The sequence below is a fragment of the Hyaena hyaena genome, unplaced genomic scaffold (genome assembly GCF_003009895.1).
Source record: "Hyaena hyaena isolate Hyena2069 unplaced genomic scaffold, ASM300989v1 scaffold_1418, whole genome shotgun sequence".
Taxonomy (NCBI): Eukaryota; Metazoa; Chordata; class Mammalia; order Carnivora; family Hyaenidae; genus Hyaena; species Hyaena hyaena.
This window is the reverse complement of record NW_024082057.1, coordinates 155,593-172,022: the sequence shown is the minus strand read 5'-3', so window position 1 is coordinate 172,022 and position 16,430 is coordinate 155,593. Positions and strand designations below refer to the sequence as shown.

The 16,430-nt window shown below is 61.4% G+C and overlaps 1 protein-coding gene across 6 annotated transcripts in view; it reads right to left on the bottom strand.

The window, feature by feature from the left end:
• LSP1 (lymphocyte specific protein 1) overlaps positions 1 to 16,066 on the bottom strand; it is a 36,073-nt gene extending 20,007 nt beyond the window's left edge. For 4 of the 6 annotated variants that reach the window (XM_039223705.1, XM_039223706.1, XM_039223708.1 and 1 more), the window contains exon 1: positions 15,895 to 16,065. In XM_039223705.1, coding sequence (XP_039079636.1) covers positions 15,895 to 15,962 — 68 coding nt within the window. In that variant the 5' untranslated portion in view covers positions 15,963 to 16,065. Of the gene's footprint in view, positions 1 to 4,337; positions 4,449 to 15,894 lie in introns of those variants that run through there. The other 2 variants (XM_039223710.1, XM_039223709.1) reach the window with 2 other exon arrangements.
• Between the last annotated feature and the right edge of the window lie 364 nt (positions 16,067 to 16,430).

Sequence of the window (16,430 nt, the reverse complement as noted above, 5' to 3'; positions counted from 1 at the left end):
TGGACATGTGGGGTGGACAGTGTGGGAGGGGACAGCATGGGGTGGACAGTGTGGGAGGGGACAGCATGGGGTGGACAGCGTGGGAGGGGACAGTATGGGAGGGGACAGCATGGGAGGGGATGGCGTGGGGTGGACAGTGTGAGAGGGGACAGTGTGGGAGGGGACAGTGTGGGGTGGATAGCGTGGGAGGGGACGGCATGGGGTGGACAGTGTGGGAGGGGACAGCATGGGAGGAGATGGCGTGGGGTGGACAGTGTGAGAGGGGACAGTGTGGGAGGGGACAGTGTGGGAGGGGACAGCATGGAAGGGGACAACATGGGAGGGAACAGCATGGGGCGGACAGCATGGGACACTGTGGGCGGATAGTGTGGGAGGGGACAGTGTGGACAGTGTGGGGCAGACAGTGGAGGGGACAGCGTGGGAGGGGACAGCATGGGAGAGACAGCACAGGAGGGGATGCATGGGGGGGACACGTGGGAGAGACAATATGGGAGGAGACATTGGAGGGGACACTTGGGAAGGGACACATGGAGGGGACAGTGCGAGGCCTTTGCCCCAGAGCACCCCATCCCCCGCCTCGCTCTTTCTTTCTCTTTCTACTTTCATTCAACCTCTCCCTCCTCTTAACCCCATCCTGTCCCCGGCCCTGTCCCTGTCCTGTCCACGTTCCGTCCCATCCCACCCCCGCCATGCCCCTGCCCCTGTCTTATTCCATCTCGTCCTGTGCTGTCCCCATCCTGTCCCTCTCCAGTCCCCATCTCTGTCCTATCCCGATCCCACCTCGCCCTGTCCCCACCCTGTCCCCACCCTGTCCCTGTCCCCTGCATGCCCTCTTTATGCTTCCATGGAGACCTGCTGCCCCTCGCCCCCCCCTTTTCCTCCGTCCCTGTCTCTTCTCACCTCCTCGTCCCCCACACCTGGGGGGACACACCCTGGAGGAGCCTCGCAGCCCACCGGTGTGAGCAGCCCTGGCCCCCAGCCTCATTTCAAGCCCACGTCTGGACCTCTCCCTTCTGGGTGGCAGTGCCCCTCACCGCCACCCTCTCACCTTCCAGGCTGGGCCATTGCCAGATCCCACAGGCTCCCCGTCCACAGGGGCCGCCGAGAGCTACCCCCCCTCCACCCCAGCTCCCACTGCCCCTGGACACCTGTGTGGGTCGGCCCCCGGCCACCAACCTGTGCCGAGCCAGTCCGAGCTAGACGAGGCGCTCCTGGGAGCCGTGCCCTCTGCAGCCACCCCTCGGGGCCCAGGAGGCATGGGTGCCCGCCCGGTGCTGTGGCAGGGGCATGGAGGGTGAGCTCACAGGTGCCCGGTGTGCCCGGGCTGCTGCTTCCTCGCCACCCTGTCCCACTCTGGTTCGAGCGACCGGACTGGAGCCCGGCCTGAACCTCAGTGCTCTGGGCTCCGGCCCTGACGTCCTGCCCAGGGGGCTGGGCCACTCAGTCCCCACACCCCCGCGATGCCAGCTCGCTGGGGTTCCTGGAGCGGCTCTGGCCGACAGACCGCTCGGTCCCAGGGCAGCACCACCCACCAGACACCAGGGCTCTGCCAGGGCAAGGGCAACCCCCTCCCATCTAGGGCCCTGGGTGGGCCTGAGGCAGCCACGCCCCTTTGGACCCTGGTTTGGAGGCCTGGCTCCCCCCACCCATCGCCTCCGCGGGCCAATCCCTTGCCCTGCTGGCCTCACAGGGGTCCCTAGAGGCCTCCCAGGCCTGGCTTCCCCAGGGTGGGAGGCCACGCATGAAGACCACCGGTGGTGGGCGTGGGCCCAGGGGCTTGCTCCAGCCTCTTCCAGTCCCCAGAGCCTCCACTGGGAGACTGGGAGCCCGAATGCCCATAAGGATGCCAGCAGGGTGACCCGGCCAGCCCCTTTGGTCTGTGCCAGCCAGGCCACCACCTCACAACACCAGGCTCCCAAAGACGGGCAGCGCAGAATCCAGGCGGCCTGCGGAAGTGAGGGCGCCCACGGTCCCCTTGCTGCCCCCTGGTCATCGCGAACGCAGGCCTGGCCCAAAGCGGGCCAGGGCAGAACTTCAAATCACCCATCACCGGCGCGGGGGAGGGGGGGGCGGGCAACTGGAGGGGGCCACCCGCGAAGGGGCGGGGCGGGGGCGGTGCACCAGGAGGAGGGCGTGGTCCCCGGCTGGCCCCGCCTCCGGCTGGCCCCGCCCCCTGAAGCTTTGAAGAAGCGCCCTGGCTCTGGGGTACAGGTGGGGCATGGGCACAAGTCCCCCTGCCGGGCCCGTTTTTAATCTGCTTAATCTGGATTCAGTTTACACCCACCCCGGCTGGCTCCCCGCATGTCTCTCCGGAGCCGGGCACCGCGAGGGGCACCGCCTCTGGTGTCCCCCTTCCCACCCGGCACCCAGGATGTCCGTGGCAAAGGATTTCAGTGACGCGCTCGGCTCGGGGGGCAGGCTCCCCACGCCTGGGGGGGCCTGAGGCGAGTCACTAACCTCTCTGGGCCTAGTTTTCTGTCGGCCAAGCAAGGACAATGGTCGTCTGCCCAGGCTTGGGGGAGTCACAGCTGAGACGCAGGAGACATGCGAACCTCAGCGAGGGGACAGGGAAGCCGCCAGCCGCCAGGCCTCTTGGGTCCACTGTGGGTGTGTAACGCCCGGCCCGAGGCTGGGTCAGTGTCCTGAAGGTGTGCGGCCGGAGCACCTCTGTGCACACCACCGTGTGAGGTGTGACTGGCTCGCCGGGGCTGGACAGACACCCTGACATTCTTTGGGAGATGCTCTCCCCTGCTCTGCACCCGGTGCCCACCAGCACCCGGGCCTTCACAGGGAGCGCAAAGGGCCACTTTGTCTCCGGCCCACTGGCCGCCACAGGCCCTCCCGCCCTGGGCCCAGGCCCCCTGGGGGCTCGGGGCTCGGGTGCCAGCCTGGCCCCCACTCTCGGCCGAGCTGGCGCCATACCTTCCGTGCCCCCTCAGTGCCTCCGGGGTGTCCCCTGCTCACCCAGCACAGTAGCTTGACCTGGGTTTCAGAACGGAACCAAAGTCACCACTGGACAGGTGTGTGTGACCCACATCCTTCTGCAATGAGGGACGTGTACCCAGCCCACCTCAGGGCTCCTGTCATCCCCAGTGTACGCTACAAATGCCCTCTTGGGCCTCAGTTTCCCCATTTGTTAAGCAGCTCTGGTGAGCCTCAGGGATTGACTCCAGATGCCCCTTGGTCCTCTGGCCACAGAACTTTCTGGATGGGCACAGTAGCATTGACTCCTGGGAGGCCACATCCGGCTGGGCAGAGAGGAGGCCCGCCTGAGATGCATGGTCCTCCATGAGGGTGCCCTGGTCAGCCGCGCGGGGGGGGGTCTGGGGGGCTGGAAAAGGACAGGTGTGGTGTGAGCTGACTCCTGCGCCGGGGGGTGTTGCGCATTGCAAGGGAGCATGTCCTGACCCTGGAGCGGGCCCACCCTTGGGCCATGCCTGGGTGGGGCAGGAGAGAGCCATCACTCAGGGTCTGAGGGACCCGACTGGCCAGAGCTGGAGGGGTCCGGGCTGCTCTCAGCCAACCTGCACACCTTGTCCCTCCTCCCCGAAGTCAGGAGGGTGAGGCCGGGAATGCGGAGATGCCTGTCCCTTCCTCCAGGAGCAGGCTCCATGCCATCAAAGGAGAAGCCAAGGCAGGCTGCATGGAGGAGACAGCATTTCAGCTAAGGCTTAGATGCCTGGAAGGGTAGAGGAGGAGGAAAGGCATTGCAGGCGGCTCAGAGTGAGGCCATGAGAGGCCCATGGTATGGAGCAGTGGCTCTGAGCCCACCTCTGGCCCTTTGCCTGTGCTCTCTCTCTCTCTCCTCCTCCTCTTCGAGGTAGGTACCGGCACGCCACTACTTTACAAAGGAGGAAACTGAGGCCCGGAAAGGATAGGGTCCTGGACAGAAGCCCAAGGATGCCGGAGCCAGGATTCCCGCTCGGGAAAATCTGACTCCGAGGCCCAAGCACTCACCACGGCCCCGTGGCACTTCCCACGCGGGGCTGGTGCTACGGGAGTGGTGAGCGTGGCCGCAAAGTCGGGCTTCATTGCCTGTAAAGCAAGGGGTGACAGGGTGGTCCCCAGGGGCCGGTGGGAGCCCACGGAGGCCTTAGATGCGAGGCTGAGGACACACGCCCGGGCCTGGGAGCACGGGCGGCCAGAGGCCCCGCGGCCAGGCGGAGGCCTTTGGGAAGAGCGCGGCCCTGCGGAGGCCGGGCAGGCTCGCAGGCGGGGAAGGCGGAGGCCGGCCCAGCGGAACCTGCGGCGCGGGCGCCTGTGCGCGCGGCCCACACCCTGCCCACGGTGCCCCGGCCCTGCCCGCCCTGCCCCAGCCCGGGCTGCGGGGCACCTACCTCACGAGGTTCTCCAGGCCCCGTTTGCTGGAACTCCTCCTCAGGAGGGCAGACCCACTCATGCCGCTGGCCTGCGACCTGGGCTGACCCCGGCCCTGGGGACGCGGCTGCTCCTTCTTCAAAGGCTGCGGGCCTCTGTCTGCTGCCCTCCTCCCGCTCCTCCTCCACTGGGACCCCTCTCCCCCTTCCTCTCTCCTTTCTCTCTCCCTTCCCCTCCTTCGCTCCCTTGTCCCCTGTCCCTGTCCCTGGATCCTAGCTGTCGCTTCCTCTGTCCGGCCGTCTGGTCTCTCTGGCTCTGACGCCCCTCCCCCGTCTGCTCTCCCGTCTGCCTGTCTGTGACCTGTGTCTGGGCCCTGCAGCCCCGGGGGGTCTCCGGGGCTGGCTCCCCACTAGCTGCCCCCGGGGGGCCGGGTGCCCCTCGGTCCCCGTCTGTGCGGCCTCGCGGCCTCCGTGGGCCTCTCCTCCAGGACGCTAAGCGGCCGCTTCCCTTTTGTTCCCCCAGCCCCCCTCTCCCCCCTCGGCCTCCTCCCCCTCCCCCTCCCCCTCCTCCCGAGACTAGTAAAAATGTCAGAGAGAAAACCCTCCAGCCCAGCAGCGCGGGGGCTTAGCGGGACCCCAGCGGCCTGTGATGGGCGTCGTCTGCCCTCAGGCACCTTGGCGGCTGCTGGCCTCCCTCCCTCGCTAGTCTCCTGCAGCTCATCCTCGCCACTTGCTGGGTATCCACCCCCCCCCCCCCCCCACCCCCGCCTCTCCATCCCTCTGTGCCTCTCGCCTCGCCCGGGCCTGGCCTGCCCAGCCCTCTGGCCCTCCTCTGGTCCTCTCCTTTATGGGTCTCGTGGATGGAGCCCCCCTGCCTGCCCCCAGCTGGCCTGGGCTCTCGGCTCCTTCCTCCCCAGCCCCCCCCACCCCTCCCTGCTCCCACACTCAGCCCCCGTCTCCTCTCCTCTCCCTCTGTGGCTCTCTCTGCCCCTATCTCTGTCTCCCTCCCTCCCCCTCCCTCCCTCCCCCTCCCTTCCTCTCCCCTCCCTTCCTCTTCTCCCTCTCTCCCCTCCCTCCCTCCCCCCTCCCTCCCCTCCTTCTTGGTTCTCCAGTTTTCCCCTTGTTTATGCCCAGCGCTCGGCTCCACTTATCACCTCGAGGGGGAATCCTCTCTGCTCCCCAAATGCGGAGGCTGCCGCCCTCCCCGGCCCCTGCCGGACTGCCCTGGGCGCTCAGAGCAGGGGGACCCCGAGGCAGAGACAGACACGGCCTGCCCCGTTCGGTGGCACAGAGCACGCTGCCAGGGTGGCCGGTGGGCACAAGGTCAGCGCGGTGCCCTGGCCAGCGGGCCCCTGTCCCCGTGCGCTGGCCAGGGCCCCGCGAGGTGCAGCCCAGCCCACTGTTCCTCTGGTTGGGCTTAGTCGCCATGACTCACTAGAGAACGCTCGCTCGCGGGCGAGTGACCGACGAGGCGGGACCTGGGCTCACGTCTGCGGGGCGTCGCCGAGCCCAGCTCAGTGCCCAGCGGGCTTACCTCCAGCAGCTTGCCCGGCCCGCCAACCCTCACGGCCACTCCGAGAGGCAGACGCCACCGCACCCAGGTCCCACGTGGGGAAACTGAGGCTCAGACGGGCATCCGAGGTCTCAGAACTGGGGCCGGCAGAGCCAGAACCGGACCCGGTCTCCTGACCGTCTGCCCCCGCCTCCCTCCGTCCGCACAGCACAGAGGCAGGGCCCCTCTCGCCTCCCCAGCTAGCCTGACCTCGGGCTGGGCCGGGTGACCAGGGCTGAGAGCACCTGGGGTGGGGGGTGACTGGACAAAGGCCAGGCTGAGACCAGATGGGCGAGCGGTGCACACGCGACTTAGTCACTGTGGGGGCAGGGAGTGCTGCAGTGTCAGCCACGTGACGTGGGCCCACAGCTCAGGTCCGCAGTGACTCAGGGGGTGGCTGGCTGGTGGAGACTCCGGGGGGGGTCATGAAATCTGGTTCCTCCCCCCCCCCCACAGGCTGGTCCTGTGGTCAGTCCTGGAGGGGCGCCCGAGCCCTCCCCTCCCACACCCCAGGGGAGCCGGGGAATGCAGGGCGTGCCACAGACAGCCGTGCCCACCGCCCATCCCCAGTATCCAGCCAGAGCGTCCACACCTCAAGCGTCTAGCAGAGCACGGAAAAGGGACAGGGCCGCAGGGTCGGTCCTCAGGCTGAGCCAGATCTCCCAGGGCAGGTGAACCTGGGCCTCATTTCCATCTCAACCTGCGCGTCTCCCCCTTGCCTCCTGCTCTCCGTTCTGGAATCCCAGTCACAGACAGCCAGGAAGGAAATGTGCCAAGGCATATTTTGGTTCAAAAGAAGGAAAAATATTCCCATGGGGAGAAGGCTGCCTTGGATGTCAGGAGTTCTCTGTCACTAAGAACTTAAAATAGAATTATTTGATTGTCTATCAGAAATGCTAGTGGGTGGGAGGTGGCAAGAAATAGCTCTTTAAATGCAGTCGCCAGCATTCATGGCTTTATAACGAGAGCATGTCCTAACGGGGAAATTGGGCAGAGTATTTGGCATCAACTCTACTGTTATTTGCCCATGCATCTAACCATTCAGTCACCCACCACTCATCTGTCTGTCATCCATCCATCCACCCATCTATCCGCCCACCCACCACTCATCCATCCATCCACTCAGCCATCCATCATCTATCCACCCTCCATCCATCCATCCACCCATTGTCTTCCATCCACCCACTATCCATCCATCCATCCCCTCTATATAGTTATTTTTCTTTCCATACATCATTATCAATACATCAACTTCTCAGAATATCTATCTATTCAATTACCCATATAAGCACAGCATATCCTTCCATCAATCCATTCGATCATTTATCAATACATATATGTCTGTGTCTATTCATCTTTCTTTACATTTCTTCATTGAGCAAGTATCTATCCATTTATCCACCCACTCACTCATCTACCCCTCCATTCACCCATCCCTCCACACACACCCCCAACCATCCATCTATTTATCTAAATGTCATAATACATATAAAACACCTAGAAGAAACATTCGGCTAGCCATCCATCTGCTTGGAACATAATACCAACTCATATAATTACCTGTAAGTTCAACTATCAATTTTATATCTATTTGCCTAGCTGCCCAACCAGTGAATGATCTGTCCATTCTTTAACACATTCTCTCTCTCTCCAAATATTTTTCTGTCCTTGCTTCCATTCATATACCCAAATTTCTTACTATTAATCAATCTCATTCTTACACCCATTCATATATCTATCTGTCCATATGTCCACCCGTCTTCCCTCTAGCAAGTCATGCATATGTGCATGAATACATGTTTGTCTTTCCATTTACGTATTTGCCTACCACTTTGACTATTAAGCCATCCAAATGAGTTAATACTTAAAATAGTTTCTGCAACCTGGTAAACCTCCAATAAAAGTTACTATTTCATCCATGCTGTTACTTTCATCCACACTTTCACTCATCCATATTTCATCCATTTAGTCACACCTTCAATTATCCTCATAGATTTGTTCATCTTTCATATAATTTTCAACAAATATATTGAACACTTACTATATTCACTTTTTAGGTACTGGGGATTTAGCATTAACAAAGTCCTTTTTCTCACAAAGCTGACTTTTTAGCTAGAACAACAACAACAAAAATAAACAAGTATATATTGTAGTATGTCAAATGATGGTAAGTGTTATAGAAAATACAATTCAGAGTGGGAAGATATGGATTCTGGAAGATACATGATGGTCAAAGAAAACCCTTTGGGAAAAAATAAACTTTTCGTTATTTGAAAAGAGACTTGAGAAATAATAGAGATAGCTATTTACATTGGTGGGAGAAAGTGCCCTAGAATGGAGAACAGTGAGTGAAAAAGTCCCGATTTAGGTGCATCTGTTCATCATCTATCTCTGCGATAGTTTATTCAGCTTATTCACCCAACCATATGTCTACTTACTATCTATCTTTCCATTCATCTATTACTTCCTATGTTTGCCAATCTATCCATTAGATTAATTTTATTTATTTTTTAATTAAAAAATTTTTGAATGTTTATTTATTTTTGAGAAAGAGACAGACAGAGTATGAGTGGAGGAGGGGCAGAGAGAGAGGGAGACAATCTGAAGGAGGCTCCACACGCCGAGCTGTCAGCACAGAGCCCACTGCCAGGCTCGAACCCACAAACCGTGAGATCATGACCTGAGCCAAAGTTGGACGCTCAACCAATTGAGCCACCCAGGTGCCCCTCCATTAGATTAATTTTAGATCAATGGATCAATTTTGTCCATTGATTTTAGATCTGTCCATCTAAAAATCTATCCATTATCCATCCGTATGTCTTTTATTATTTTATTATTTATATTTTAGTTAGTTAATATACAATGCAATACTGATTTCAGAAGTAGGATTCAGTGATTCATCACTTGTATACAATACTGAGTGCTCATCACAAGTTCCCTTCTTAATACACATTATCCCTCTAACTTACCTCCCGCCCAACCTCCCTCCATCAATCCTCAGTGTGTTCCCTATCATCAAAAGGGATGGTTTCCCTTTCATCCATATGTCTTGATAACCATCTATTACTCTATCCGATCATCTATCTGTTGGCATTCCATCCATTTACCAGCTTATCCATGCTTCCATTCCGTGTGTCCATTCACCACTTCATCCATCCATCCATCCATTCACCCACCCATCCACCTGTTCATCCATCCATCCATCCTCCATAGATACTTACATCTACCCATCTATCCACACATCCATCTACCCATCCATCCATCTGTCTATACACTCATCCATTCACACAGTTATCTGTCTGTCCATCCATCCATCCAACCATCATTCATCTACCCACCCATCCATCCATTATCTATCATCCATCCACCCATCCATCATCTACCTACACATCCATCCATCCATCCATCCATCCATCTGTCCATCCATCCACACATCCATTCAACTATGCATCATCCTTCTATCCATTCATCACCCACCCATCCATACATCTTTTCACCCCCACATCCATCCATACATCCATAATTATCTACACAACCATCTCAGTTCATCCCTCGACCCATCCATTCATAATCCATATATTCATAATCTGTCCATCCACTCACCCACCCACCCCTCTATCCTGCATCCGTCACCCACCCACCCGTCCACCCACCCATCATCCATCCACACATCCATCCATCCCTCCATCCATCATCCATCCATCCATCTATCCATCCATCCATCTAGCTGTTGCAACTTCCTACCTTTCTTCATCCACCTTTCCTTTCATTCAGACTTTTCTCCATCATTAAGTCTTTTAGTTTCTTTTTTTCTTTTTTCTGTGACTAAGACATGGCTCATAAGCTTGTAGCCCAAGAAGATAAAAGAGAAGACCCTCATGGCCCAGTAGGCTGAGTGCTACAATAGGACCTAATTAGGGGCCAGAGAAGTAAGAATCTGTCCTCTTGTTCAAACATTCTCAACACACACACACTCACAGAGTGGTATCCCAATGAAAGGTGCAATAAGCAGCGGCACCCAGGCGGGGGTGGGGAGAAACAGTAGGGGGGTGGCCTCCGCTCCTGGGCGACCCTGAATAGAGAAATGTCTCTGGCTTACAGAGGAGGCAGCCTCCAAATGCCCTGAGCCCTCACCTGTCTTCTGTGGGCCTGAGCCCAGCAAAGAGAGAGGAGCCAGGGAGGTGGGCTGGCAGGTGCAGTGAGAAAGCTGGGATTGGGCTAGGCAGGGAGACCAAGGGAAAGGCTGAAGGTCCTTCTAGGTTTCTCCAGAAACAACTGGCTAGATCCATCTCTCCTGAGTCCTACTTCTCTTTTGAGGGAAGGCGCCTGGGGAGGGCGAGAAGACAGCCTTGGGTTACCTCGGAAGCAAAACCTTCAAAATAGCAAGTTATATCCAGGAGCGGGGACAGAAGCCTGTGGAGTGTGGGGCTGTGCTCCTCCCTGGGAGCAGGAAGGAGGAGCCAAGCACGGAACAGGGTGGTGACTGTCCCCCCATCCTCCCACGCAGCCCATGTGGCAGCTGAGGAAGCTGAGGCTCTGGGGGGTGGGGGTGGGAAACTGGTGCAGAACCTGCCACCCCCCACACACACGCACACACACACGCACACACTGCCACTGTCATACCCCACACCCCTGCTGGCTCTCCCCACTGCCTTCTGCACAACCAGACAGCTGCCCCTGTGTCAGGCTCCAAGGCCCAAGTCCCTCCTAGTCTTGCCCGGGGGAGGTGGGTGCCTCGGAGGGGGCCCCAGGCAGGCTCTGGGTTCCCAGACAGCCCCTCCCTGCCAGCCAGTAGGACCAGGCAGCGGTCCCTCCACCTCCCCACCGATTCCCAGCCTGGCAGCTCAGAGGCCGTTAGCTGATGGAGTTTGGACAGGGCTGGCCCGGTCCCAGGAAAGGGTGAGGGGCTTTCCTCCCCACCTCCCGCCTCTAGCTCTTAACTGCCCGTGTCTGGCACCACAGGGCTCCGCTGGCCAGCAGGATAGGAGGCCTGATTTCCAATATTCCCTCGTCCCCTAATCACCCCACACCCCACAGAGACCCCCAGCTCCCCGGGGCCAGGCTCCTGGGCATGGGGGAGGGGGGACGGGGCTGGTCTGTGGCCATGTACTCCCACTCCTAGGAAGGTTTGGGAACTCCTTTTGCCGGCTGCCTGGATCCCCGATATTCGAGAAGCGTTACAAGCCCCTGAAGAGAGGTTTCCCATCTACGAACTGGCTGGGCCTGGGAGCGACACGTCTAGAAGACTCAGCTTGTTCTGATGGGGCCACGTCCCATTTCTGCCTCTGGGGAGTCTCTGGAGGTGACTCCCTGCTGTGCCTAATTCTGGATGGGCCTCAGAAGCCCCGGTCTCACCCCTACGGGATCCCCCTGGGCGCAGAGCCATCAGGCAGCCCTGCGCGGGGCTATTGAGCACTCCCGAGAGGGAGCCCAGACACCCTGGGTCCTGCACCCCAACCGTGGGCCAGAGAGGGCCCCTGAGGGAGCACTGTTAGGACCCCCGCCCCGCGCCAGCGCCAGCCAGTGTCCCCCCGGGTTTGGGACAGTGTCTCTTGGCCGTTCTTTTAGCCCTTTTAAGCCTGGTTTCTCCCTGCGAAGCGCCTCACCAGCTACTGAGAACGTCTGTCTGAAGAGTGGGGTGAAGGCTGGCACATGGGGAAACTGAAGCCTCAGGGGCGGGGCTTGTTCCAGAAAGAGACAGTCCTCTGAGACCCTGTCCCCCCTCTCCTCCTCTCCCTGCACTGGGGGCTCAGACCCCAGGAGAGCGAAGCTCAAGTCCTCGGCCTCACTGGTGGGACCCTCTTCTTCCCAACCTAGGGCTCGCCAACCACGCTGGCAACCTCTGAGGGAGACAGGCAGAGGCGGGCTGGTGGGGCGGTGCGGGCCAGCCACGGCACGGACCCCTGGTGCCACCTGTCAGGGGCCCGGCTCACGCTGGCCCGTGAGACCCCCGGCGCTGCCCCCGTGTGCCTCCAGCCTTGTGTTTATGAAGAGGCAGATGGGGACAAGGGAGGGGGCCAGGATGCAGGGAGGGTTTCCGGATTCTTGATTCAGCAGTGGTGGGGGCCTGCAATGTCCCCAGTATGGAGTGGTGTCCTCTCCCTGTCCCCCACCTAGGGAAGGAATGTGACAGGGCCCAGATGGAAGGCAGGAGGAAGCCAGTGATCTCCGCCAGCCCCACACAGGAGAAGGCATCCATCATCTGGGCTGAGCTCAGCCTCCCCCTCCCTGGGAAATTTCCGGGCGCCAGAGACCCCTGACCTGGAGGGAGGAGGAGAGGGGGCCCACCTGGGAGTCCCAGGCCTGCCCCAGCTCTGACGGCAGCCCTCGAGTCTGGACCCGGGCAGGGCTGGGGAGGAGGCCTGGGGAGCCGCCCCCCACGACGCCCGCTCTCAGCCCGACGCCGAGGCCACGTCCTGGCCCCGCTCTCCTGCCCTCGTGGCCCGTGGCTGCCTGATGCCCCAGAGGCACGTGCCCTGGCTCCACCAGGTGGGGTCCAGCCCCACTGGGAGGGCGAGGGGTAGAAGGACCACCCGGGAGCCTGGCCGTGTGGGGAGGTCCTGACCCTTGGGGTGGGTGCCTCCCACCCCGGCTCCCTCAGGGGAACAGGAGGCTGCAGTCCAGCCTCGCTCAGCAACCTCCTGCAGCCACCAGCCGCCTGTAGCCCACGGAGACCTGTGGCCTCTCTCCTGAAGACCCTGGGGCCCAAAGGGCAAGACCAAGGGCTCTGCAGGGACAGATAGCCCAGAAGGGGGCTCTGCCGGGGTGGCCCTGGACGTGGTCCCTGCCCTCACCTGCCTCTTAGCTCCATACATGGAGCAGTTCTGGGGCCGCATCCCCGAGTCACCTGGGACCAGGAGCTGTGCCCTGGCTTTGGGGCAGTGGGAGTCAGAAGCCCAGGGGGCAGGGAAACAGCAGCTTACCCAACTTTTGCCCCCAACAATGTCCTCATGGCCCGAGCTGCCCAATCGGCCTGGGGGTGGGGCAGGGCCAGGGCCAGGGCTCCAGGTCAGGACCTTTTGGAAACTTGGGAGGGGGTGGGACAGCCAGGTAGGGCTGGGAAGGAAAGTCTGCAGTGACTCTGGCCCCTGTCGGAACTGGGAGGCGCTGGTAGCAAAGCCTGGAGGGGAAGTGAGGTCGGAGGACCTGCGTCTGGCCTGCAGGGGCCGCCCAGTGGCATGGCTTTTGCTGCCCTGTGATGAATGGTTCGCGTGTGGGGTCCAATGGCTTCATGGAGAAAGAACATGCTGGGGACAAGGGCACGGAGACCTCCGGGAGAGGCCATCCCTGCCAAGCTGGGGGGCAGGCCGGGCTGGGGCAGGGGCAAGGCCTGTCTGCAGGTGAGGGACAGCTCTTCTGCCATGTGGGCCCAGTGAGGGCCCAGCACGGCCTGGTCTGGCCCTGGTGAAGTTCAGGGTGCACACAGAGGGTGCACACAGAGGGTGCACACAGGGCCTCCGAGGGGTTGGGATTCCAGGATTTAGACCTGTCAAGCCCGAGGCCCCTGGGCATCCTGAGACCCTTCTCCATGCGTTGTGTGGGGGCCCCATCCCTGCCCTCCTGAGGGTCCCAGGTCCATGGCTCCCCACAGGGCAGGGTGCAGGGCCACACCTCAGCTCCCCCAGGGAGGCTCTGCAGAGCCCTGTGGCCCTGGCTAGCTCTGTGGGACCCCACAGCTGGGCAGCCAGAGCAAGGAGAGAGTATCTTGAGCTGACTCTCAAGTGGGGCAGAGGAGGGGCAAACACTCTGCTTAGGGCTCCGTGTTGGGCACTTCCCAGTCCTGTGCCCTAATGTGAGATTCTGAGGGGAGGAGGCCCCGTCCTGGGGCAATCTGATGGGGGTAGTCCCGTCCTAGGGCAGTCTGAGGGCAGATGCCCCATCCTGGGGAAAGTCTGAGGGCGCGGTCCCATCCTGGAGCAGTCTGAAGGGGCGTGGCCCCATCCTGGGGCAGTCTGAGGGGGCATGGACCCACCTTGGGGCAGTCTGAGGGGGCGTGGCCCCATCCTGGGGCAGTCAGAGAGGCATAGTCCCATCCTTAGGGAGTCTGAGATGGAGGCCCCATCTTGGGGCAGTCTGAAGGAGTGTGGTCCCATCCTGAGGGAGTCTGGGCCCCATCTTGGGGCAGTCTGAAGGAGTGTGGTCCCATCCTGAGGGAGTCTGAAAGGGAAGGTCCCATCCTGGGTCAGTCTGAGGGAGGTGGGCCCATGCTAGGCCAATCTGAGAGGGGAGGCCCCATCCTCTAGCAGTCTGAGAGGGTGGCCTCCAACTGGAGCAGTCTGAAAGGGGATGCCCCATCCTGGGACAGTCTGAGGGGGGAGGCCCCATCCTAGGGCAGTCTGAGGGGGCAGCCCCTTGCCCAGTTGCAGGGGCGAAGCCTGACCTGGCTGGGTAGGAGGGGTGATGTCCTGGATGCTGGCAAATAGAAGTGGCCTGGGGTGGGGGGGGCGGTCTTATCTGAAATGCTCCAGCCCCAGCCTGTCCAGCCTTGGCCTTCCTGGGGGCTCCCGGTGGGGGCTTCCCAGGCCACACATCCCATCCCGGACAACGGGACTTCTCACCCACCCGAGACAGGAAAATCCCCGGGTCCCGTTGACACCTTGTGAAATGAGAACCGTGCCTCACCCTGGGTGTCGGTTTCATTCTGACACCACGTTGTGGGAGGGGGGTGCCAGGAGGTCTCAGCTCTAAGGGGCGGGGGGCACGCGGCCGGCTCTCCAGGCCGAGCTCCTGAGCCAGCAGGCACGGGTGCCACCCTCCTGCCTGGGCCTCGGCCACAGCCCATGCCGTCCTCCGTGTTCTTCATGTCCTCTGCCTACAGGACGGGGCGGGGGGGGGCGGCCAAGGAGGGAGGCGGGGCGCCCCGGCCAGGCTGCTCAGGCTGTGCCCTTCTATGGGCACACGGTGGCCAGAGGAACACGGGACGGGCTGATGGGAGGAGACATTTCTGAGTGGGGGGCACAGCTGTCTGCTGTCGCCCCCGGGTGCGCGGGGCAGCCCACCTGCCACGAAAGGGCCCTCGAGCTCCACGGCCCCAGCAGCCTCCCCCTACCCCTCCCGCCTCACGACCCCACCCCTAGCGACGGGTCCCCTAGAGACCTGTGAGGGGCCATGTGGTCCCAACAGCCCCGGCCAGGCCCCGGCCCCTGACCCTGACCACGCTGCTCAGCCTCCCCCCGCCCCCCAGCCCTCGGGCCCCTGAACCCCGGAACTAGGGCGCCCTGCGGGCCTGGGCAAGGAGAAGGCGCCCTTCCACCGGCCTCATGCACACACGCGCTGATGGCAGAGACTTCAGATCGGTTCCTTCGTTATGAATAAAGGCGTCATCACAGGACCAGGGAACTGACCACCACCTTCCAGCAGGACAGTGGGGGTTAGAAGCCACTTAGCAAGTCAGCCCTGAGGCTGTGGGGACCCCGCCCTAGCCGGCAGCTGCTGGGGGGAGGGGGAGGGCAGGTGGAGCCGCACCCGCAGCGCCCTCCTCTCCACACTGGTGGCTCTGGGTGTCCTGTCCCTGCACAGGCTGGCACCCAGCGGCTCCGCGGGGCTCTCTGCCCAGCTCCGGCTGTGCCGGCACACGCCCTCTGCCCCCGTCCGCCTCCTGGGCCATCTCCAAGCCGCAGCGGCTGCAGGCCCAGAACAGGTGCAGGCCAGCGTCCTCGCCTCCTCCATCACCGCAGGGTGGGGGACCCGGCCTGGCCTCCAGCAAGGGCTCTGAGGGTCCTGTGGCCAAGCAGCCCCTCCCGGCCAGGCCCTCCCATCGCGCCTCCTGCCCTCGGAGCCCTGGCCTGGCGGCGCAAGGCCCTGAGTCCCTGGCCCCCGTGTCCCGGGTTAGCATCCTACCGGCGGGGGCTCGCGGCCGGCCTCCCCCACTGAAGCCCGGCCACAGACGGCGACCGAAGAGGCACACACCCACCGCGGGGTGAGACGGGGTTCCAGGAAAGTACCCTGCAGTGGCCGTGCTGCCCCGAGTTACGCGTCACCCAGTGCAGATGCGAACTGCTCCGTGCGCTCGGGACAGACCCTTACCCGGTGTCTTTGTCCACCAGCAGCTCCTCCTGCTCCTCGGAGCCAGCGTGGCTCGGGGCCTCCGCCATCGGGCTGGCGTCCGGGCCGCTTGGGTCTGTGCGTGTGCCTGTGGCTCTGGCTGCTCCCTCAGGCGGCTGGTCCCAGAGCCCCCTCCCCCAGCAGGGTTTCACTTCCCCCTTCCGGCTGCAGGTTGAGGTTTGAAGTGCACTGGGGCTGGGGTTGGGGTGTTGTTTTTTAATCTGTTGATGCAAGAGAAGAGAGAAAAAAAAAAAAAAAAAACCCAGTCATCAGGAAGTCTTAAGCAAGTTTCAAGGGCCAGGGGTGACTGAGAGGGGCCCCGGGAAGGCAGCAGTGTGTGCACGGGCTGGACAGCGTCCGGACGCCTGTCTGGGAGCCCCCCCCCATGGGGTCCTGAATCCCCCCCAGTCCTGGCCCGGAAGTGTGTGCATGGCTGGCCATCCATGAGCACCAGGGCTCGTTCCGGCCCCGGAGCCTCCACGTGAAGCATCTTGATCTCTGCATGGAAGGCTCCTGGT